Consider the following 26,020-nt stretch of genomic DNA (forward strand, 5'->3'; position numbering starts at 1 on the left):
CAAGGAAGTATAGACAGAAAAATGGTGCACTACAATAAAACAGTGACATGCTATAGGTGAGGCTGGTATGGTCAATATTATGATCAACACATTTTAAGGACCAGAACTAATAGTTCCACGTTTTTGTGTATCATAGGTACCTCCTGAGTCAACAAAGTTGAACAAATGCCAGTCAAACTGGCAATTCACAGAATAATGATGGATTATAATCTTGGTTGGTTTGTGTGTCTTTCTCCAGCTATAAATTCAGTCAGAGACTGGCTTTTGGCCAATAATGGTCAGGGAAAACTGACCAGAAGTCTAAAGATCACTATTCACAGGCTGCATGTATGAAAATTAGACTTTTTTCACATTTCCCTACTTATGCTTTGCTGCTACATAGTAGCTTGCCATTTAAAAACGTACAAGCATGCACAAACAATCAATACATTTCCATTTAAGAAAGAAATCACAGGTATACAATCTATTATAAACCTGGAAAACTATGGAAAAATTAAGTGAATTTGCCCACTATTGGAATAAATCATACGGTAAGATACATTTGAATAGTCCCTGCTTTCACTCTATGCCTCATGGATCCCCATTAGCTGAAGTAGAGGCTTTTTTTCCCAGAAAGGGATCACATATTTTCAATACACTTTCACAGACAATCCAGATTAGACCAGGTCACATTTTATACTATTCTACATGTAATCTTTTTGCTTTATATTACTGTAACAGTTAAAGAGCCTTGTCATTCACCTAGTGACAGACTAATTTGGTGGCCTTTTCATATAAAGAAACAGATCTTCAAACTATTGTGACAACCACAAGTCCCTGTAAAAGAAAGGTGTCTTCTTCTGTAGGCCAGCAAAGGTTCCCATCTTGTTCAGCGGCACCTCCACAATGCAGAGGAGGAGGAGGAAGGTGGCTGTTATTGCTACAGCATACTCTCTTGCCGGAAAATACCTGCTGTTGTAGAATATACCACTCACAACTTCTCTGCTCTACCTTCCACCGCTCTTTCTCCTTCTCACTCCTCAGCAGGAGGACTTTAACACTGCGTTAGCCTGTGAGCAGATATAGGATGAAGTACTTGCTTCTCCTAGTTTGGTCCTAATTGGGAAAGACGTGCCAGGGATGGTTGAAAATGCCTGCTAGGAAGGATTTAGCCTGTCACCTATGATGCTAAACTAGAGGAATGTACACCATAAATGTAAACCTTTAATTGTAACACAGTTTTCTGCCTTCTCCCCGCTGCCTGTTTGCTTCAGCTGTTACCAGTCCACCAACTCTCCTGGCAGTGGATGGAGTGACTGATACCTCAGTTACAATGAAATGGAGGCCACCAGACCACATTGGAGCAGCAGGGTTAGACGGCTATGTTGTAGAGTACTGCTTTGAAGGAAGTAAGTGACAACGACTGTGGTATGTTACTCATAGGGAAAGTAGGTGAGACTTTATCCATTTTTTCTTCTCCGGGTATCAGGTGCTCTCGCTTTAAGGCAGAGACCAATCCATCAGAAAACCTCAAGCAGTAGGGTTTTTTATCCAGGATTTCTCTGGTTTGTATTCCAGATCCCACGCATTGATTGTAGTTCAACCCATCTGAAATCCAAATCAGAAGCTATATAACCTGTTGCAGTGTACCGTGTTAAGTTATCCTCTTTTTTGAGCTAAATGAAGAGTCAACAAAGTAAAGAGTGGACAGATAAATGAATAGGAGATAATGAATGGCTATAAGTGTGGTCCAACATACGTGCATGTTGGCTGGGTTTTAGGAACAGGACATCCTCGGTGTGGTAATCCCTATCTTGACACACTACTAACTGGCTAAGCGCCAGTTCCCAATACTGAGAACAGACAGCCTCTCCAATACCTGGCTGTAGAAGTTATCTAGGCATGCAAAGTTCATGACTGGATATTGAATTTCTCCAATGTTTCAGCGTAGTTAGACACAGGATCTTTTTCTATGTCCATCTAAGACCTAAATCTATACAGAACTGAAGAAGAAAGATAAAGATGTAAGACTGAATAAACTTATGAGAGTAAAATAACAAGGAATAGTGAAATAAAACCTATGTTTACAACTAAGAGAGTTTTGTGGTCAAGCAGCAGAAACTTAGTATTTTCCAGCAGATTTTCTTCTGAATCGGCATCAAATGAAGTCTATTTTCAAAAAGTAAAATCCACCAACACCTGGGTAAGTATCAAATAGCCTGGAGTGGTATGTGCAATACCCAGCCTCTGTGGGCAAGCGCCAAGCAATGGGACTCCAGCAATGTTGTGTATTTGGATGAATGGGACACAGTTATCTTCAGCTCCGCTAGCTGCTGCTCTTAACTGCCCTGTAAATCAAGTGATGTGTTGGACACATTTTTTCATAAAGACATTTAGTTCAATGAAAGCTTTTCATGAATGCAGTCCACAGCCTGGAGACAAGATGTAGAGGACAGAACTTGTCATTCATACTGTCACGTGTTTCAGATTCAGACAATCCAGGAAAACAGTAGTTCACAAAAGTGGTCAGATACCACAGGAGCAGAGTGCCCTCAGCTCTCACTCAGGCGAGTGGGAAAGGGAGTGAAGAAGAACCACTGGCTTTTCTCAGGAGCACTCAGCATCCTGTAGTATTGAGCTGAATATCTGTAAGGAGCAGGAACAAACTGCAAGAAGCTCAGAGGTCTGGAGAAGATTACCTGAAGGCAGACACAGCTGGAATGGTAGGAAGGGTTTTCTTTATATTTTGGGAGGGAGCTGCGGGAACAGCTCAGAAGGAGTAAGCATGTAGTCCTACATCAAGAGGCAGCACTCCTATAAAGTTTCCATTGCACAGGCAAGATGTATGGGAATACAAAGGGGACTGTCAATGTGAGGACTTCAGCATATGCTTTATATTATGCTCAGGTTAGCATTGGTAGGATGGTAGAGAAAAAGTTAAAAGTGCTTGTAATATGCTACTGTCATAAACCCCTTGACATTACAGTATATGATATCCAAATGAGATGACAAGAGTGGATGAGACATATATATGCTAATGCAAACTATAGTTTCCAGAGGAAACTTCCAATTCTATCTTTTAAGGACTATTAGACAGAAGATCATTGTATACCTGTTGAATGGAACAAATTCTTTACTCTTTTTTTTTCAGATAGGTTTAAAACATATGAAGATACAACAAAATGGCAGTCAAGTCTGTCATTTTATTGTTACCCACCTCAGTTAAAATACAATGGGTACAATGTATTTTACATAGCTTTCTGAGTGTTTATGTATATCTATATATGCCTTCTATATATGCATATACATCTATATATACACAATTGACATTATTTATGTATATATGTTATGAAAATGGTCAGGGAGAAGCAAGCTTAGTAGAAAATACCAATTTAACAAGTTGTGATATTGGAATATACATCCTTTTCTCTGTGTTCAGTCCTTTTTCTCTTTCTTGCAATATCGCAGTGTCTCCTTTTCTCAGTCCTTTCAGTGCCTGTTCTGCCTCAAACTAATTTCTTCTGTAATGTTTAATAACTCTTTTTAATTTCAAGGTACTTTTTATGACTGTCTATATTCATTCTGCTGTTCTTTTCTTTTAGTTATCTGTTTGTAAACTCATTTGTCTTTACCTTCTCCATTCTCTCATTGCTGTCTCTCTCACTGAAGTAGTTTTAAAGAGGGCTTTTTTGAGTTCTTCCTTATCATAGCAATCATTAGGAGAAATCACATGCTGAAAATAGGAAGACAAAAAAAAAAATAATTATAATTTAGAAGAATCATGTACCATGAGCATTGGTTTGGCTTCATGAAAATTGGTATTTCTCTTTAGTCTGAACCTCATAACTTGATGAACATGGTGGACTTCCTTAACTATGGTAGCACCTTTGACAGCTCTGTGTCTATATTGCTGAACTGGAGTCTCATCATGAATATCTGGATCCAGCATAGTATAGATGTGAAGAACATGAACATAGAACTCCCCAGGGCTAGTTTACAACATCCAACTTGAACCTCTTGCTGTGGTGATGCGCAGTAGACCAAATCTTGTTGACACTGGAGAAGTCAATTCCTAGTAATGTCCTGCTGACTGGTTCTTGTGTGACATTTCAAGGGTGGTGTGAAAAGCCTGGCCCTAGCTTTCCCCAGGACACTATGTTTATCTGCCTTTAAAGGGCCATCGTACCTGCAGATGATCTGTTTTGATAGCTGATAAATAAGCACTTTGGAGAGCCTCTGTTGACTGAGATCTTTGCCAGTGTACCCACCCAGGACCATGCACAGATACTAGTATAGTATTTTTATTATCCTGAAAATAGCCAAGTTCAGGATTCCAGGAAATCCAGGGCAGTGATAACTTTGTCCATAAAATAAAGCCTTAATGATTACATCATATCTGTCATCACCCATAGTTTTGGCCTTCTTTAATTTTCTTTCTATGTTGCCTTTAGCTAAATGTGTTCTCTTCCTGTTTCCCCAAGTTTTTTTCCCAAGACTTCTCTTTTTCTGTCTCTCTTACTCAGAATTCTTCTCTGAATTTCTTCTCTCTTCTATGATGTGTTTTCTTCTCCTCCTACACTTTCTCTCATCATCATTTTGTTTGATTTCTCTCTTCCAAATGTTCCTTTTGTCTCTCTTGTCATCTTTCCAGGGCTGTGATCAGCCCAAAGAAAAAAAAAACAACCTTATCTCCTCCTCTTCCTTTATCCTTCAGCTTTCCTGTGAGCATCGTGCATAACTGTTCTTTGATCTAGATGCCCTCTTCCCATCTTTTTCCTCCTTGCAGTCTCCTTAAATACGGGTTCTCTAAATCTTTAAAGCCCAGCATCTGTATTTGCATACTTACTAACAGGAATTGCTAACCACTTACAAAATGCTCCATCTGTGTGAAAGTGGGTGTCTCTGATTAATTTTAAAGATGGATTCTCACAAGGTATATCGACAGATCTGTCTGAGGAATTGGTGGAGCCACCTTTTAACCTGGAAGGTACAGTATTCAACAAAGGATATAAATCTTCTTTACAAAAGAAAAACTCTCTTCATAAAAGTAAAGATAAATTTCTGAGAGGGAGTTTTAGGGGCAACAGTCTACAGCATTTGCTGTAATACATGTGTAAGGGGAGGGGGAGGTGCTCGGGAAACAGTCATTGATTGCAACCCTCTTCTGCTAGAAGCTGAAAGAAGCAGCTTGAAGGAGAACTTAATTCCTAAAAGTAAGACACACAGTTATGAAAATGTACCACAGTATCACGCTCTAAGTCTGCAGGGCTCTCTAGTTTATAGTAGTTCTCTTGTCTTCTGTGCCAATTTTATAATGCTATCTTCACATGATGTGGAAAGTATTGATACCAACTTGCTGCTGCATAAATTTGACTCCAAAAGTCAAGGTGCCAGCAGCATTAAAGCAATCTATGTTTGGAGGACAGGATGGAAAAGAAAGTAGCACTTGTAATGGAAGCTTTTCTGAAAGACTGCACTGTTATGATGACTCTATGGATTACGGGCAACTGCCTAGGGGTGGGATAAAAAATCCAAGAATGCTGTAATTGTGTGAATAATTCTGACACAGCCTTCCTTTTTAAAGGCATGAGGAGAGACAGCATTTCACTGCAATACATAAATATTCTGTGTTTCTCTCATCCCTGCACTATCAGTGGTAATTTCAAAGATACTGAGTACTGTTTGAAATTAATTGTAAACCTCATTTCTCTCCAAGGAAGCTGTTAAAGCAATGATGAGTGCTTTTGGAAATATACTCTATGTCCCTCTTGTTTTCTATCAGCTGAATTGAAAAACTAATCAGTTTTCTCTCTGGTACAATTAAATGATAGACACATCCTAAACACATTTATTTCTCTAAATATAAATATATAATCAGCAGAAACACTTTAAGGTTTGAAACATTCTTCCTATGTATGAAAGTGAAACAATATCATGTTATAGCATCGTTAGAAAAACAAATTAGAGGTATTCATTAGAATATAATGAATCTATTACTGTTCTGTAACTTTCTTCATCCATGCAGTGGATGTATTTATAATTCCCTATTCTTCCGATTCGTCCTCCCCTCCTCTTTTCCCTAAACTAGCTGACGAATGGATCGTGGCTAACCCAGAGCTGACAGACAAAACGAAGTTTACTATCAATGGCCTGCCGACTGGCTCGAAAATCCTTGTGAGAGTAAAAGCTGTGAATGCTGCAGGTGAAAGTGAGCCCAGGTACCACCCACAGCCTATTTTAGTCAAGGAAGTGATAGGTAAGATCCTCCTGCCTACGCTCACCCACAAATACACTCTGCTTCCATACTTAGTTGTGTTTTTTTCAAGGCTTACATTGTGCAGTGGCTAGAAAAAATGAAACAGTCTTTAAAAAAATTCGTAATTCTTTTTATTTGTTTCATTTCTGAGCCTTTATTGTTCAGGTTTTCCAGGCTTTTTTTCTGCAGAACTTGAACTTGATTTTGCTTTTTTTGAAGCTGTGCTAAGTATCTTTGCCTATTCCTACCACCACAGCATTTGGAGTTACAAAAAACGAAAGCATGCTAAATGTAACATTGTGGGAATAGATTTAAGATATCTCACTCATTAGTCGCTTCTGGGAATTATAGACCACACAGTCTCCTACTTATACTGATGCTCACCAGCACTGCCTCAGCTAGAAAAGAAGATAAATGTCAGACACAAGCTTTTGGTTTTTTTCAGAACCTCCAAAGATTCGTCTACCAAGACACTTAAAACAAACCTATACTCGAAGAGTTGGAGAAACTGTGAATCTCGTTATTCCTTTCCAGGTAAGAACTAAAAACACTGACATGAAAATACTCTATTTTTCTTATACTGTTGCTTTTTAACTTATTTCTATGCAACTTTGGTAGACCAGTGAGTAAACTTAAGCAGATGTGGAAGCACATTGAAGTACGTAGGTGCTTGAAAGCTTTTGCTTTGATGTCTCAAAGAAATGATGTTAAGCCAATTAATGAATCGGGTAACTAGCTTAGACAGACTGATTTGTCATCTGTCGTGCGAAGGACAAACCCTCACAGTAGGCATTACGTGTGAGATAATCACTAGCACAATGCAAAATGATTACACTGGCAGTAGTTAGATATGGGACTGTAGCATTTAATCATTCTCTTGTCATGAGAGAGGAAAAGGGAGAGGAAGAGTGGGCAGAATATCATTGTCTCCTATAGAAACTGCAACTTTAAAATCCTTGAGATCACACCTATAATATGACCATTTCTAAGGATATAGCACATTCTCCCACAGCATCATGTTAACCTTCATTCCCATTCCTTTTACAACAGTGACTGCCTTTCTATCTGCAGAGTCCTCATTCTTCTGAACACAAGAATTATGCCAGAATTCATTTCTATTTCATGTCTGTGCTCCTAAAGATACTGGGTGGGCATAATCTGGCTTCTACAAGGCTGTTAAAAGCCTAATAAAAGCCTAATCAGCAATACACTGCAAGATACACTGCTCCGGAGAAATGAAAGGAATAGCCTATGGTTAGTCTCTAAGATAAGGCATTCAAAAAAGGTGTGAGATTACCCTTTTTGGACAGCACCTGGAAATTGTTTGCCTCTGGAAGGCAAACTCCATGGTAAAGCAGGTGGAACTCACTCTGATTTAAGTACATAAATTGGGCACTACTAAGCCCACAAAAATGGCACACACAAAATGTCAATCCAGCCTACCTAACAGCTATTACAACTGTTTTTGCAATGAAAGAAGAGAGTTTTGGATCCCTGGAGGTTTAGTCCACTACTTTCCTCTTTCACTGGCAGTGCAGAGAATATAGGTACTTTGAGGGTGTTCTCATTTTCTGGGTTTTTTTCTCCTTTTTCTTTTAGAAAACTGGAAATTGTCAAATTTATCCAGAAAGTTAATTGTCCAATTTAGCCAGAATTTGCAAATATATTCAGTCTCCTGAAAAAAAAAAAGAAAGCAAGTAAGAAAGTAAGCTACATTTTAGGTGAATTAATAGGATTGAATCTCAAATGCTGTATGATTTTTTAAAAAATTCTCAGCTTCTTTCAGGACAGTTTTTATTTCCCATTTGGGAAAAATGGGAAATAAGCCTGTTTTCTCTCCTACGCTTTTCTCTCCCAAAATCATATACAAATCGTTTCCTGGCTCGTTACAGGGAAGACCAAGGGCAAAAGTATCATGGCAGAAAAATGGTTCTCCAATCGACAAGAACCAAATCAACATCCGCAACACTGAAAATGACACTATCATCTTCATCCGAAAGGCAGAAAGGAGCCACTCTGGAGAATATGACATGAAAGTGGAAGTAGAGAACTTGGTGGACAAAGCGACAATAGATATTCAGATTGTTGGTATGTTTTGAGAAACAGAAATAAATGCATGCCAGAGAAGTAGACTCCAGCAATCCCAAGGCTACAGGAAAATAGAGAAATCCCAAAGAGCACCTTTCTTGACAGTAATAACTCTCCATGTCCACTAACTTGGCTATAGATTTGTGGTCTCTAAGTAAACCGCCCTACACAATGGCAGGTGCTTGTTGGAACATGTCAGACTTTTTTTTCACTGTTATGCTTTTCATGTTCTTGTCTATCCAGGATGCAAGCTTTTTCCTGTGGAGGATACCACTCATAGCCAGAAACGATAGTAAATCCATAGTAACTTTGTCACAAGCATAATGTGGAAGAAATCCTAATTGTTGAAAGTACGTGAAAGGTGGAAAGATGGACAAGAAAGCATATTTACTTTTTATCAATCTATTTCTTAACAAAATAGGCAAAACTGGTAGCTCAGCCTTTATAATGATTGACGGACTTTGTCTTTTAGGATCACAACTTCAACTGGTTTTAACTTTTCCAAAATATCATGTCCTTATGCAATTAAAGAGCATACATATACTAGAAACCATTCTCACAAAGTGGTCAAATTTTTCATAATTCTGATATGTCTTAACTTTGGAAAGTTTTATTTTGTAACCTCAGCTTTCTTTTGACATTGTTTTTGGCATGTGTGTGTTGTAAGAAAGAGAGAGATAAAGCAAACTAAGTGGAAGCTGTGTGTAAGAAAGAGAGAGAGAGAAAGCAAACAGTGGAAAATGTCAACTGCAATATTTTCATTACAGATCGCCCAGGCCCACCAGAGGTTGTAACTATTGAGGACGTCTGGGGAGAGAACGTAAATTTATCATGGAAGCCACCAAAAGATGATGGCAATGCTGCCATTACTGGGTACACTATTCAAAAAGCAGATAAGAAGAGTATGGTAAGTAATAAGGAGATGTTTAAAAGGCTCATGTACTCATGAATTCTCCCTTTTAAAAATAAAAAGCCTTACATGCTTAAACTGAAGTAGGTGGACAAAACACTTATTAGTCAGGGTCCAGAAAATCTGCAAGACATCTCTAAAACTTCTAAAAATCGCCTGTTTGCTGTATCTAAAGCCTAGAAACATAAATGTTTTCAGATGATGCCAAAGAGGAGGATTAAAAAAGAAAGGACAGGTGGATTTGAGGGAAGTCATTCTGCTTTTTTTCTTTTGTCTCAGTGGAGAAAATAAACCCCCAAAATATTAATTCTGAAGTCAGTAGTTGCTACTAGAATCAAAACGTAGTGCTGCTGTTATCAAACCTGTAATGTCACACTATGTAAGTCAGTGCCACTCCTTAGTACCCATGGAAAAATGGTACGTACGTAATTTGTAAACCACTTTGAGATTTACAGATGAAAAGCACAATATAGAGATGTTTCTTATTTTCATTAAACTAACATGAATTTTACACTTCCTTAAAAGATAATAGTTGGATTCTCATATTTTACACTTACTGCAAATTTAAACACTGGAAATCTAGGGCAATATTTTGGGAGCTGCTTTACCTAAGGGCATCTCCCCCCCGCCCTTAATATGTTGATCTGATTCATGGTCTGATCACTTCATTCTTCCTATGCCACTATTTCCCTTCTCATCCTTCATTTTTTCTTTCTCTTCAGACTGTAAGAAAGGATGGTCTCTGTACAGTGACCAGAACAATAATGTCCCCTATCTCTAAATTACTGTGTTAAGAAGAAAGCATTAACAGCAGTGTCTAGGGTCCAGTGTGTCACGGATTGTTCGGGTCATGTTGTTGTGAATTTTGCAGTTCTGGCGCAGCTGGCCTTCTACAGAAAACTGTTTTCCCAGAAGGCACTTTGGATCTTAAAGATGACTGTGGCACAGGGTACTCAGCACAAGTTCAACTTCAGAAAAACAAGAAAACTGTAGGGCAGAGTAAAGAAAAGCAAAATCATTGCTGTGGTCACATTGCACTTTGTATTAATCGCACTTTTAGCATTAGCCTCTCTCATCTCAGTTTGTTATCTAGGTATTGTATTAGGATAGAATTCACATGTCCCGTTACTGCTGCAAGACTAAAGCGCTAAAACCCACCTCCCCATCTGAGTCTTTAGATATCAGAGGACCACATAAAATTACATTTCTCATGAAAACATGTGGAACAGGGGCTAGATTAGTGCATTGGCCTCTTGTAAGTACATTTTACTGCAGACTAGTACAGGCTACTACTTTTCCCCCCCGACCCTGCAGTTTTCTGACCTGTAGCAGTATCTCCTCTGCCATCAATGTGGACTAGAAATGAAGGAGCCTGCCTTGACTTACCCAATACAACCTTTGTAATATTTCATTTCCTAAAATGAACCTTCCCAGCTAACAGAGTGTAACAATTCAGTAGGGTTCATTTTCCATTCAGCCTTCACTGCTCAGTAGTGAGCTCTGTGGTATTCTCATTACCACTCATTTAATTAATTATTTTTAGCTTCACTATTAAAAGAAAAATCTTACTCCCATCAGCTTGATGATTCTTACAGTTAATGGCTGAGACACGCAGGGCGCTGCGGGGAAGTTCAGTCTCTGTGTTGTGTCTTTCAGGAATGGTTCACAGTAATGGAGCACTACCACCGCACCAGTGCCACCATTAATGAGCTCGTCATAGGAAATGAGTACTACTTCCGAATCTTCGCTGAAAACATCTGCGGCCTCAGCGAGGATGCCACGATGACCAAAGAAAGTGCTTTGATTGCAAAGGATGGTTAGTTAATGACCCATTCCTTGTCAAAAGGGAAGGGGTGTGTTCAGAAGCTGGAAGGCGATTAGAGGTAAAGGCTGTATCTCTAAAGCATTCAGATGTATTTGTAGCCCCGAGACAGGTACAAGTAACAGCTAAGACATTTCATATCAGGATTTTGTGGTTTGTCCACATAGTTCATAGTTGGGGTTTTTTTAATCAAGAGTGGGACATTTTTCCCATGTTCTGACATTTTCTACAATTATGGATCTCAGACTCGTGTCACCACGAGCAGATGTAAGTCGACAAGAGCTGGAAAAGGAGTAAAGCAGCTGTTCTGTTAGAAGCAGTGGGTCAATGCCTCCCAGTGAGGCTTGGCATCAGCTGTGCAAGTGCTCCTCTCCATTTCAGGCAAGATCCAACAGATAAACATAACCCCTGCTTCAGATCTCATGTAGGTGGCGCTGGACAAACTCATTCTGTTGTCAGAAATCTTGACATTTCAGAAATTGTCAGTTTGAAATGGTACTGTAAACTTAAAAAATTAACTGCTCCTTTATGGAAGGGAAATTCTACAAACAGGTGGTTTAAAGGAAGTGAACCAAACCAAATTACTTTGGTTTGTCTGAAAAGAAGGAATACTTGACTGCCACGGTGCAGAGGACAGACAACCTGTACAACCCACACAGCCCGGCTGAAGGACTGAAGGTCCAGGGTACTGGCCCCTAGTTCCATTATTAAAAAGAAAGCTACCTCTCTTTTAGAAATGCGACCATGAACAAAAGAACGGCTATAGGAATTGCATTTTATCACTGCTTACTTGGCCTTGCCATGAGAGCAAGTATCAGGCCTGAGCTGCACTGTATGAGAGCTTGGATCAGTTTTCAGTAAAGCAAAGATGTTTAATGGTACCTGTGCACAGGAGCAGATGTCAGTCTCTCCAGCTGTTTTAAATGTCAGCTTAGTTTATGGGTGAAGATGATTTATTGATGATAATCTCCATTGCAGAGCAGGGATAAAGTGGCAGTGAAAAGCTAGATTTTACTACTGTGTTTTCCTTGTACAGAAACTACTTCCATTCAGGTATCTGTATTGTTAGTGCGCTGTATGAAGCAAAAAGAAAAACAGATTTTCAGATACAGAGCCAGTTTGTAATCAGAACAAACTGTGAAAAGTAATTGGCCACAGAGCGAACAAAGCTTGTCAAGGCAGGCATCCCGCAGTACATCAGTCAGTATCCATCCTGTTATCCTGTCCTGTAACATTCAGGGCATGCAGGCAAAGACACAGAATAAATGTGTATTATTTTGTATACCACCTACTCAGAAAACAAAGAGAAGCTCTCAGACATCTACACTGTAGCATGACCAAGGGCTATTGTCATTTTGCAAGCTCACTTCCAGCCTCCCCTACAAGTGCAATTACTAGAGTCACGTTGGTACCTAGCGCAGTGCAGATCAGACTGTTTAAGAGGCTTGGGTATTGACCCACATGCCAACACTCTTACATAAATGTTTTATTTTCATTTCATAGGTAAAGTCTACAAATACCCAGTTTATGATGATTTTGACTTCAGTGAACGGCCATTATTTACTCAGCCTCTAGTCAACACGTTTGCTGTAGCTGGTTACAACGCGACTTTGAACTGCAGCGTTCGGGGCAACCCCAAGGTACAGCATAGCTCATAACTGTATCAGTTAAAACATGAGAAAGTTTAATTTGACAATAAAAACTGTAATACCATTTTTACTATTTGTCTTGCTCACAAGCCAGGCTGAAGGCAAAAAGAGTGGTCTGGGCTATAAAGAATAAAAAAATTTATCTACTTACCTGTGTTACAGGCATTGTAATAGTCACTAAATCCACAGGTAACTCAGTGAAAGGGCAGAACCTCAGGAAAGCGATGGGCTGGGACCGGCACTGACAACAGCTGTACAGTTAATATATCAGTAAAGGTTGTTAGTAAAATAAAGCCATAATTATTCTATAAAAAGTGAATTATTCTTTAAATAAGCGCATTGCAGAAATACTCTGGGGACCATGCTGTGCAATGCATCTTCCAGTTTCTTTTGAGTTGTGTCTTTTTGTGATCTATTTTTTGTTGTGAGAAACTGAATTGTCCTAGTAAAATGAGAACTCGAGTGCTTAAAAACGTTTGCTGTTCATTCTTCACCTTCACAGTTTCTGACCGCATATTACTGTGAAAAAACCATGCTTTTCTTACTGACTTAAAATAACTGAATGTCAAAAGCTGTTGCTCAGATGTTTGCTGTCACTACACAGCACCTCTTATATTGATAACATGTTTATATTTCACTTTAATTATGTGATAGGAGGTGCACTGAAAAAATCATGCTTAAAAACAGATGTATGATTCAGCCCGTGTTTATGTTTCAGTTAAGAATTAGTTTCCTTTCCATCACTACTTTACCTATTTTGTATCATTTCCGAGTTGCTCAACTTTAACCAAACATCACAAAAAGTGCTAAAATATTGCAGTTCACAGGTTTGTGCATGCGGTCTTTCTTTTACCACAGCCCAAAATAACCTGGATGAAAAACAAAGTCATCATAATGAACGACCCGAAGTTCCGAATGTTCAGCAACCAAGGTGTCTGTACCTTGGAGATCCGCAAACCCAGTCCCTATGATGGAGGTACTTACACCTGCCGAGCAGTCAATGAACTTGGAGAGGCAGAAGTTGATTGCAAACTGGAAGTAAAAGGTAAGAGTTTTAAAACATGGCAACTGCCCTGTTTGCCTGAACACCATCTACACAGGAGTCAAAAGTACGCAAGGCAAATGCAAAAGGGAGCTCAAACAACTTTTTTTACTTTCCCAGCTGAAAATAATAACTTGGTTAGGACAAAATATCGATTGTTTTGTTTTCTTTTTGAGGACCAACATGCTGTGCTTTTGCTATATTGTCTTTTTTTCCCCCATGCCAATTCACACCTTCAGTGATTGCAAGGACTTTTTCACAAGTAACAAAATGGTAGACTGTGACTCTCGGAGCCGTGCCACTTAGCTGAGAAACTCTAAGTAAGACTCAGCCACAGAGCTTTTTGGGAAAACATTAAGGAAATCATCTTGGATAAGAGACAGATCTCTGAAAGAAATGGCAAGGGGGGAGAAGGAGAGAAGGAAGAAAGATTAATTCAGAGCAGACTTTGTTCGCTTTAAAATTATTTATTAAACAAACCAAACATTTACTTCCAAGGAAGTTTGTTAGCAAAATCATGTAGAAAAAAGCAGTATTGCTCCCAGAGACACAAGCTAGTTGATATAATTGCTGTATTTGCTTTAAGAACAAAGTATTCAAAACTATGGATTTTGCAAATACAGGGCAAGAGAACGAAGTAGTTTAGCCTTCTACAACTGATGACATCTTTATTTTCATTAATAGACAAATTCTATGAATTCCAGACAGTTTAGCATTGACTGGGCTATCATGAATGGCAACAGGATTTGGATTGGACTACTAATGAATACTCTCAGGGCCATGCTTTTCAGAAAATTACTTCCTAGCAAAAGATGGAGTCATATTTAGCTGGACTAACTCCCACTAAAGGCTTTTGCTTCAACTGTGGAATAAGCTAAGTATTTCTGAAAAAAATTAATCTGAGGTTATAAGTAAGAAAATCTGCCTAAAGCCAGCTGATAGGAAGTGTCTAACTCAGGAATTCAGAGGGAATTTAGGCTAGCTGAATATGGCTCTAATTATTTTATTTCCATCATGCTAGTCTATAATGAAAACCACAATATTTAATATCCTTATGGATTGTATTGTGTTTACTTTGTATTTCAATTTCCACTTTCTGTATTTTCTGATGTACCTTGTCCCACAGCTCAAACCTTCTAGCAAGAAGCCATTGCAATAGCTGTTTGGTCTATGTTGTTGAACATTTAACTAATGTAACAAAAATATGCATAATATGTTTCTTAATTTTTATGGTTTATTTTTAAGATACTGTGTTTAAAAGGTGATGTCCTCGTCCTGCAAGTACGATTGCTTCCCTTAATCACAAGCAAGCTTTCTATTTTACAGCCTAACAGAAGACCTCATCACCTGAGAAGGTTGCTTCTATTTTTTCATACTGAAAGACCAAGTTAGTTTGCTGTTTCATTAAACTTTCTAAGTCCCCAAGCCCTAAAGTTCTTACTCACGTTTACACTCAGTTGTAACTTTTTAGTCTTCAGCACTTCTCTTGTAGCACAACCAAATACTACATTTTAAATACAAGAAGCTCGCTATTTCTGTCCTTTGTTTTACAAAGAAGTTTTTGCATACGATGTGCAGAATACTGCAAAACATTTTTAAGATAAGAAATAATTCACTATCTCTCCATTTTAGGAAGTCCAAACTCCAAATGTTGCCGTGGATTACATATTACTCTTCAGTAGTTCCCTTTCCAGCTGTTGTGAAATATAGATGTTTCTGTTGATCTTGGAACTTTTTTTCACTGAGTATAAGGATGAACTAGTTTGCTGGATTTGAAGCGTAATACAGACACCATGTCATCATTCAGGCTCTCCTTTGTAATGCAACAGTTTCCAAGAAATTGTTCACCAGCAGTGGAAGCTGCTCTGTGATAAGAGTTTTTAAGACAGAAGTGTGGAGAGATTTTTGCCTTTGATCGGGAATTTAATTTCTTATATTTACGGACATTCATCGACTGGTATCTGAAATAGGCTGGGAATGCTTAGATCCTTTTAGAAGTAATGTATCCAGGAAAAAAGCTACAGTTCTCTTCATTAAAGTGGTCACTAGGCCTAGCTGAGGTGACGTCCCTGATGATTTTTGCTGACAAATGTTTATTTAACTTTCATAGGTCCAGTTTTCTGAGTAACATTCTGACACTGAGAGCATGATACTCTATGTTCACAGGCTGCAAGACCTGTCCCGTTCACAGCTGATTCTTTCCATAATGGCTGCATTAAAGTTTAAAATGACAACCAAAAAATTATATCTGGCAACATGGCAGCAAACATTTACGGTAGGCAACAGAGCAGTGAAGCACTAGAGTAGATTTCCTGCAGAGATTGAAAAGCCTTTGGTACCAAAAGCCTTTAAGAGCAGCTTACAAGAATGACAGCAGTACAATTTGTGAGGATTATGTTATGCATTAAACAACACCTCAAGATTGCGTCCAGCTCTGTGAGGTTGAGATTTTGACTCAGTTCCTGACATTGCAACACATCCTAGCACCTTGGTCAGATGCAAGTATCCCCCCCAATCATTCATCCTACAGGAAACCTTGGATAGACACATGGGCTTTGCATCATGTCCTGAGGGTTGTATTAATCAACCTATCAGCTGGTTGCAGCATGTCCTACAGTCTCAATTCCTCTGGCACCTTATCTTGGGGTTGCAGCTGAACATATCTTTGCTACAGTAAGAACAAGGCTGTAAGAATTACTCCCTTTAGACAAGATTTAGTTTATCCTTCCCCACTTTTAAACAAAAACCTCTCACAGTCACTGACCACAAAAGGCTTGTTGCATAGACATTTCTAGACTCAAAAAGCCTTTTTTCTTCTCAAAGAAGATATATAACTTCAAAAGATCAACTGAAAAAATTTAATACTATGCCAGACGTCACACCTGGAAGAAGTCCTGAAAAATGCAGACCGTTAGGATGCCACCAGGGCTGTGTGTTGTTTCTCTCTTCTTAGCTATATGATGGGCTGCTTCATTAATCTAAATCCACGCCCCTCTAGTTAATGTTTCACTTCTGAACCCAATTTTATATCAACCATCAGCTGGTGCAGTCCCACTCCCTCCCACCTAGCTTGGTATTGTGGTTCTCTCCCAACAGTTCGGGCCATGAGCGGTCACCCTTGCTGAGATTCCTCTCTCCATCCTGCTAGGTTTAGCCATTACTTTAGACTCCTTTTTGAAGACTGCTTAGACTAGTGATTTGTAGGGCTTAGACACAGGACAGCTGTTGTAAGGGTTCAGTGCTGACACTCTTAACATGACTGGCAGTTCAACTGATGAATTCAAAGGGACTAGGATTAAGTGAATACAGCAGCTGTAGCTTGGCAAACCAGGGTAGGCTCAGGGCTCGCTATATGATACAGACAAATGCAAATGAGTATTAAACAGGTGGAGCATAAAAACATAATTACATCTTATTTTACTCTTCTACTGACCTACGTGTTGAATTATCATTCTCTTAAGTTTCCCACCCTGTTTGTTCATTTAGGAGGGCTCTTCGAATTACTGCTCATCACACTGACGCAGAGCAAAGACTTATGGATTTCTGACTCACTGGAAATGGATTGCAGTGTGTGTGTGTGTGTGTGTGTGTGTGTGTGCGCGTGTGTGTGTCTTCATATGCACAGCTTTAAACAATTCAGCTTTATTCCAGCAAGTAACAATCAAGGTCTAGATTTGTAAAATGATGTGATATAGTTGAATGTTGCCTGAGTAAGACCAACAGGCTCAGGGCTATGCTACCTCTCTGGTGAATGTACTAGCTACGGTGCTATTATTATAGACCTTTGGCTAGTAAGTCAAGCTTACTAGAGCTCTGTGCCATGCAACAGTATATATTGTAGTAAATTAATTTTCCCTATGTTGGCTAGAACTTATTTTATCCATCTATTTCTGAGGTATTTGAGATCTGAAATTTATTACACATATATATATGCTCAGTCCTCGGAATGCCATAGAACTATTCACAGAACAGTCTAGGATTTCTGATTTTGCATAGTATTTGAACAACTGAGTAGCTATGAATACTCTGGCTATGAATAATATCAGTGTGCTACAATTTTCTACTTTTTTAGCCATTTGCATACATTATTTAAGGGGTAAAATAAAACCCCACAGTTGTTACTAAATGTAACGCTCTTTTCCTGAAAAAGTTTTAGTGATAATTATGAGCACAATAACAAAAATAATAAAACTTTATTCTGTCCTCAAAACAAGGTTTTGCATGTACTTAGGTTATTTCAGATAGACAGTACTTTGTTATTCGGTTTTAAGTTTTGTTGAGTGAACTTAAAGATGGCAGTTATATGAGCTGCTCAGTACAATTGCACATACAATGGCTTTTTTTGTAAATATAAGTGTGCTGTAAAAAGTAATGTAATAGAGAAAAGAGTAACTCTACCTCATATATCTTGAAAGATAATGCATACGCAGAATCTCATGATACATGTTTCATACTCATCTTACTATGAAAAATAACATATATAACTTTTAAGTTTGTTGAGGTAGATCCCTAAATATAGCTGTAAATCTCCCATTACAAGCAGTAAGGAACTGATCCTTATCAGCTTCACTGAGGTCAATGAAAAGATGCAGACAAAGCGCCATGCTTCTTTTATCATGAAACAAATGTTTTTGGAGAATGTTTCTGAAGAGTGAAATCAAGGTTGGTGATCAGTCTAATTGATGATAGCAAAGATGCTGTATGAGAAATATTTTTTAAAAAGGTGTTTAGATCAACTAGGAAGAATTTCAAATGCGAATAAATACCACTATAAATATTCTAATTCTGCAGTGATATATCATGGAGTAATTAACCCAGGAGAACCATTCTTCTTGGCGGGGAATAATCAGGTTTATAATAAGCATACTCCTCTGGACATTCCATTTCATTCCCTTCCTCTCTTTCCACATGCAAACGCATTTTCTGCATGCAAAATGTGTATTTATTTGCTTTTTTAAATTAAACTAGCTAGTGTCTCATGGCATACAATGTCTATGTCACATGAGCAAAGAAGGCCAAATTAATCAAGAATATGGGTATTTAACTTCAGAGTTACAAAGGGTTCAGACATATTTCTGCTACGCCACTGGGCATAGAACTCCCTGTACCTATAAAGAATTTATTTAATGGCTGTGACTACCTTTGACCAGAACACTTAGACCTTCCCAGGAGACAGAAATTTGCATCTCAAAAAACCTGCTCTCAGTTAGTTTGTAGAATTATTGAAAGAACAGAAGTATTGTAAAGTCATTTGTTGTGCTTAAAAGGCATTCTTTATTACAGCTTAGTCTTTGATGACAAATTAGTGCTCAGAATGGTAATCCATGCCTGAGAACCTAGAGAATCTAAGGATAAAAACTTGATCCAATCGAAATCGGTGAAAACTGATTTCTTTTTTTACTTACAAGCATATAATTTTACTTCATTTCCTCTAGAACACATTTTAAATTCAGGTTCGGTGGGGTTAAGAGAATTTGGCTCTTTCTATAGAAATGTGTTTACTTGTAACCTTGCCCAAATCCAGAATACTGACAGTGCAGTTTTAAAATGACAGAGATGCCCAGAAACCAGTCTGCAGTGTATTATGAAACCAAATATACTATTTCAAACCTAAAACATATTAAGAAATCAGGCCAGATAATGTTCCTGTAGTTTTTGAAGTATTAAGGTATTTTTCTTAAAAAAAATATGTACAATAGGTACAAAGTTGAGGGCTTTTATATACATACGCACATAAAAATGTATACATATGGGTGTTTTATAGAGTCAAAATGTTTAATTAAAGGTAAGGGCTCCTATAGAGTAAACAGCATGCTTTAAGTAATATAAATGTGAATATGTGACAAAGTACATACTTTAGTGCACAGGTGTGTAATTAGTCTGTACTTGATTATTTTGCCTTACAGAGTTTCAACATATATATATATATGCTTCAGTGTTATGTGTGCGCTTTTTTTCCCTGGTGGAAAATACTATATATATATATGTGTAAGCTTCTTTGAAGCTATGTTTGGAAACTTTTATCATAAAAGTCAGTTGCATAATTTGGTTCCAATCTATACTTTAGACTAATTACAGGATTTATAGTTACTTGTACATATTAATATAGCTTTTACATATTAATGATAATTTTGAAGTGGAACTGGATCCCTACCTTTTACTCTTCATGTGCTTCTATTCCTACATTTTTTACATGACTAAGGATTAAAACATCATCTTGACATAATTGTAAGCATAATTTCACTCAACATTCTCTCTCTACTTTTGTGTTTGCAATTAAATTGTTACTTCTCTTTCTCTCTCTCCCTTAGTTACACAGTAAGGATTTTTGAATGTATAGTGTCATCTAAGGTAAGCTTTCATATGGTTCTTGCATATGAAGCTTATGTCTGTTTACACGTCATACAATGTCTGCCTAGTATGGCATGATTTTCATTATTTCACTTAATGAAAATGTTTTTTAAAGTGAGCAGCATGATAGTTTTAATGCATATAAATCCAGGTTTTTATAATAATTGCTTGTTACGGGAATTCTTCTGAATAGTACATCCCACTACCTTCTGATATTGCATGTTTCAATGGAATTTAACAGTGCATGAGTTAGCACGATTAATTAGCATGATTAAAATGCAAGTAATAAAAGAGCATTTTGCATTTACAGTCAGTTATTTTCATACAGGAATATACCTCTACATAAATGAAATCTTTATTCCACAGTTAATTTCATTTAAAATGAATGATTCGTATCACAACTTGTACTACATGAGTTGAAAAGAATGCCAAAAAAGCATGCTTTTTTTGGTCTGTATTGTGCATCTACTTAAGGTCGGGAGCGAAGAGTTCTGCAACAATGATGGTGTTAAACGAGAGAGCACAGTCTCATAATCACTAGTAACTAATAGCACTTTAATTGGATAATCCCTGTGTTAATAAAGGTTATAAATTCCCAAAAGCTGTACTCAGGATAAATGCTGAATTTAAGTATCAGCTCAGTTGCCTATAGCTGAAGCATTCAGAGGCATTGATCTCTCCATCCTGGCAACGTACCTTTGCTTTAAAGCTTTTGGTGTGTTCCAGAAAAGGCTGAGAAGGTAAGTGCAATTATTAGCAGGTGGTTTTGCACTTGCAGAGCAGAATACTCATGCAGGTTTGTAAGAGGAATAGTAATGGTACGTAGTTTTCTTACAAGTGCCACCCTTCACCTTGAGCAAAGGCAGACTCTAACGTTTTTAGCAAAATATTTATATTTTCCCACTGTTCCTTCCAAATGTCGTTTGATTTCAATGAGATTAACACCTGTGTGTTTAGTTTCCACGACATTTTTTTCAATGGCATGAAATTCCACTTCTGATTTGGATTATTTGTACGAAATTACTGCTTCTACATCAGCGGGATCTGGGGTGCCCTGGCTGGTGTGTTAGACATTACATACATGTTTTTATGGGCACTGAAAGAAGTATTTTATCTTGGATTGCTAAAATTATTAATTGTTCTTCATAAATCTTTTTTGATTTCTCCCTTTTTCCAGAACACCAAAGAAAACATCGAGTAATTCCAATGGCTTTCTTATAAGCCCAGGTTTCTATTACAGCCGTGATTTAGAATAAGTTTGGTTCAGTTTTTTACTCACAGCGGCTAAGCCACAGTCATAAAAAGCGCATAGACCTAAGAGGCTGGGAATGGTATTTGTGATATCTGTTCAGTGAATACTGACTCCAACCACCATAAAACTGGAAAACGGAAAAAAAAAAAGAGGTTAAGTTTCACAGAGATAGGAAACAAAGTTTTGGCAGGGCTGGAGGAAATCACAGAATTACAGAATGTTAGGGGTTGGAAGGGACCTCTGGAGATCATCTAGTCGAACCCCAATGCCACAGCAGGACCACCCAGAGCAGGTCACACAGGAACGTGTCCAGGCGGGTTTTGAATGTCTCTGGAGAAGGAGACTCCACAACCTCTCTGGGCAGCCTGTTCCAGTGCTCTGTCACCTGCACGGTGAAGAAGGTTTTCCTCATGTTAATGGGGAACCACCGGGAACACTGAATACAAAAGGCCCCTATTTGTCAGCAGGGCTTGTGAGCACAGACACTCACCACTGCAGCTAAGGAAGATGGTCTCCATAACTGTGGAGTTAAGTCTTCCCTATGGATTAATGCAAGACCTCCCACAGCTTTGAGATCACATACCAAAAGCTTCAAGCCCTGGGAAAACTCCAGAGCTTTCAGGGAGTAAGCACCTGGATCCAAGGTGATTACACGTGGTATACTTTTTATTCAAAAAATCATTCTTCAGACTTCCCCAGCAGATGAAAGTTTCAATTTTCATCACCTCTCCCTGGAGTCTAAAGGCACCTATATCTAAAATCCTGGCTTTTTTTCGCATGATTCTTTTACATATGTCATCCCACCTGTTATGTTCAAGCAACATAGTAAATATTTTGCTAAATACTTATAAACCATTATAAGACCCAACACTAAAATAATTTTAATGTCTCTGCATGTTTTCCACAACTCATCATTGTCAGGTGTTTTCTACATTGGTCCCTCTGGGCTGACTTCCGTCTCTGACTATACTCCACCCAGGAGGGTTATATTTGCATGGGGTGAGATAAATGACTGAACTATACGACATCCTAGAAATGAAATTCACCCTGGGCAAGAGGACAGGAATGTTCTGTATAGTAGAGAGATTAAACAATGGTTAATTCTCATGCTGGACTTTTGAACAGGGATGAATTTTACAACATCTCAAAATGAAGTATGCAATAGGAACCGACTAAATCTTTGTCACTTATGTCACAAAATAAAGGTAAAAAGCTGTTGCTCCAGGGACCTTCAACCTGAAGATTGTCTTATTCCTTGTTTGTAGGTGGGCTTTCGTTCTTCAGACTATTGATGGATGGAGTGCCTCCGCATATCATTGATTCATATATGCGTGAAGTACAGGCAGACAAAACTGAGGGGAAGTGAGAGTCCGTCCACAGTGTTTCCTCCCACGCGCTGGAAATTGGTAGCAGAATTACAGCATTTTAGTTCTTGCAATGACAGAACAGACGTGTGGTTGGGCAGTTTCTTTTTTTTTTTTTCCCTTTTTTTTTTTTTTTTTTTTTTTTGTTTCTTATTTGTTGTTTTGTTTTCCCTACCTGCTCTTACTGAAAAGAAAGAATACGCATGGATTGCTTTGGGGTTGAAATGAAATGAACTGAAGACACACGTTTCGTAATGTTCAGCTTTATTTTCTGTTTGATATTGTGTTCTGGTTTTTAATAAGGAAAGAGAAGAAGCTGTGTAATAAACATGAGGAGGCAGTCAGAGTTTGTACTTGGTGGTAGAAAGCATATCTTTCTCAGACTGAGAGTCCATGGATTAGCAAGTAGCTGTGCAATAAGACCCTTGGAATACATACCTCTTTGATAATGTATCTTATTCACCTGAGAATTGTTTAAGAGAATATGGTTTTACTATAACGCAATTAATACATATGTACTTAATGATCATTTAAGCTGAACATATCTTCCTTTAGAAGTTTTGATTTCCTAAATCCAACCCATCAGCCTCTCAACTGAACTGAAATTGTTGTATTTAATGTACAATAAATATGAAGTGTTTAAGATGTATCAAGTTCACGTTTACTATTTTTTTAGGGTTTTTTCTGTCTCATCTTACCACATTTCTTGTTTAATTTCCACATACTGTAAAGCAAGAACTTGAGACCCCCCACTGAGTGGTAAACAGCACCAGTAGTCACCTAACCCAATGGGCTTACTTTTCAAGATACATAACACAGCATGTGAGTGACTATAAATGATATAGATACATGCAATTTTGTACCTGTATATTTTCAAAGTTTTAAGTATTTTAAATGCCAACCGTGACAACTTTCATCATTCTGGATGCACCTCCTTCCTCAGCAATTCATGGAGCTCTAGTAGGTATTGTCACACAAAAGGGACTCTGACTATATCATTAGTGAGTTTACTGCGCAAGGCAAAAATGCCTTAGATAAGGTAAAATGGCTACATGACTTTTCCAGCTCTAGTGTCATTAACCTCCAAGCATTTCAGGAGTGGGGGTGGTTGCCTGTAAGTCTCCAGCAAACTCTGAAGCATGTGAGCCACAAGGTCACACATCATTTGACCAGGCTGTCGACTCCCTTTTGCCATGTCATTTATTTACCAGTTGTCACTCTGGCTGTATAGATAGGGTAGGTTATGTGCTTACTGAGTAATGATTGATCTCCAATTATGGGTTATAAAGATAAAGGTCTACCTAGACCAGTAGTACATTACAAGACAGTTATTTGACGTCAGCACATTTTCAAACATCCAGCAGTCAGTAATTATGCAATAATAAAAGAATTGGTTACTATAAACCGCCACTGCTGAACTGGTGTTTTTGCAGTTGAATTATCACTTCTTCCACTTTGGGAACCTGAATGCATTTTCTCACTTTGTTCTGTAAATCTTACTTGCTCTGAGATCATTTTTCTTCCTTCTCTCCTTTCTATCTTCTTTGTGATTTCTTCTGTGCTGTCCGCTGTGCAAGGAAGCAATTCTCCATTCCCAGTGATCCTTGGACATCCCCCATCCCCCCACCTGCATTTCACCCTGCTCCTGATAAAATCAGTTCTTTCCTACACATTCATTCACACCTACACATGAAAGAAGGCAACATGTCTACTAAGAAGCAAATTTCACAAAAGATTAATAATTTCTCTTTATTCTGTACCTCACCAGTGAGTTGTGACCCCCTTCATCAGTTCTGAAGCACAGAAGGCTGTGGGAGAGGGTCAGTGTGAATATATGCCATGCAGGTTTAAGCGTTTAGGCACATGGCCATCATTTAAAATAATATCAGTCTGTTGAGATAGGTTATAGTCAGCCCCAAAAGCTATAGTTACTGTGAGCTTGTGCTTTTCAATAAGCCAAAGAGGATGCCCACAGCCATCTGCACTTTGCAATGCAAGGATGCTTACAGCTTCAAGCTTATGTATCTATCTGCCTCCTCAGCCTTACTATGCCGTACATAATAACCTGGAAGCCAGCATAAATCTCAGCTTCTGTAGGCTCTCTGCCAATGGAATCAGCTACTCTAAGGTCTACCAGGTGCCAGCAGTGTTAAAAGACAAGCTGAACTAAGCTACTTTTCACTGTGTGAACAGTAAGCGTTATATTCAGATGCCCTTAATCCCTCCCCAGTTGCATTGCCCAGCATTCGCCATTGGCTGTCCCTCGGGCTCGAGACGCACCACGCCAGTAGGAAGTACTGGGTATCGGGCCGTGGGTGGAATTGAGATGAGTGGGCATTAGCGTGCTATAAATTCATACTCTCACTATGCTGACTAGCCAAGCCTCTAGATTAAAAATTAATTGAAAACGACTTTGAGAGGAATGATAGGATGGGGTGGGATAGGAAAGGGACTTCCAGTAGATCTAAAACAGGCTGCAGTACCTTAAATAGAGAATAACAAAAAAATAAAGTTTTGACTTATGGTGATTTGCCTAATGGGATTCTCCAGGGATGGTGTTTGGTAGATGAATTGAAGTGACCCAAACCACAGAGTTAAGAAAATGTTAATGAAACCTGCAGTTAATACCAGGTTGGGAGAATAAAGACATACTAAAGACACAAAAACTACAGGCAAATCAACCTAAGGAAAATAGAAGCAGCAGAATGTCACACTGTAAAAGATGTGGCCCAATGCTCCCAAGAAGAAATTTCCCTGAAGTCAGCTCACATGGAATTTCCAGGAAATTAGTGAACCTGAAAGAGACCTAGGAGTAACAGAGGACAGCAAATAAAACCTGGTCATGTGAGATAAAGTAACCGCAAAACACAAGAGCTCCAGGGGAAGTGAAACTAGTAGTGCTTTCATGGCTTAAGGTTGTGTTCCCTGACATCTCATAACATATGAAACCAGTTTCAGTCCTCAGCTAGTTGCATTATTCACATTATGTTTGCTATGTACACGCCCCATCAACTAGTACGTGCTGAGGTTATAGTTCAGTAGCACCTTTAATAAGGTTTTTCTTTTCTGCACATTTTCACATATCTGGTAGAAATTTAGTATCCTTGAAAGCTCTGCCTTGGCATCCAGTTTGACTTACAGGTCAAGGAATGTTATTACTTGCAATAAGAAGGCAGACCCAAACTTGTATACACACACAGATACACCCACAGAGAAAGAAGAATCAAAGGTAGTAAGAAAAAAGGAGTTTATTTTTAAGGAAGCCAGAGGACAGTATTTTGGCTTCTCTTGGCTTGCTCTCATTGCC

General features: G+C 38.4%; 1 protein-coding gene across 1 annotated transcript in view; it reads left to right on the forward strand.

The window, feature by feature from the left end:
* Positions 1-26,020, forward strand: part of MYBPC1 (myosin binding protein C1) — an 89,166-nt gene that overhangs the window by 60,785 nt on the left and 2,361 nt on the right. Inside the window, exons 22-30 of the mRNA XM_086461592.1 lie at positions 1,254-1,388; positions 4,898-4,966; positions 6,005-6,235; positions 6,681-6,769; positions 8,128-8,323; positions 9,091-9,230; positions 10,890-11,049; positions 12,559-12,695; positions 13,563-13,749. Of these exons, the coding sequence (XP_086317718.1) occupies positions 1,254-1,388; positions 4,898-4,966; positions 6,005-6,235; positions 6,681-6,769; positions 8,128-8,323; positions 9,091-9,230; positions 10,890-11,049; positions 12,559-12,695; positions 13,563-13,749 (1,344 nt within the window). The remainder of the gene's footprint in view (positions 1-1,253; positions 1,389-4,897; positions 4,967-6,004; positions 6,236-6,680; positions 6,770-8,127; positions 8,324-9,090; positions 9,231-10,889; positions 11,050-12,558; positions 12,696-13,562; positions 13,750-26,020) is intronic.

Source organism: Leptosomus discolor, chromosome 1, assembly GCF_034619465.1.
Source record: "Leptosomus discolor isolate bLepDis1 chromosome 1, bLepDis1.hap2, whole genome shotgun sequence".
NCBI lineage: Eukaryota > Metazoa > Chordata > Aves > Leptosomiformes > Leptosomidae > Leptosomus > Leptosomus discolor.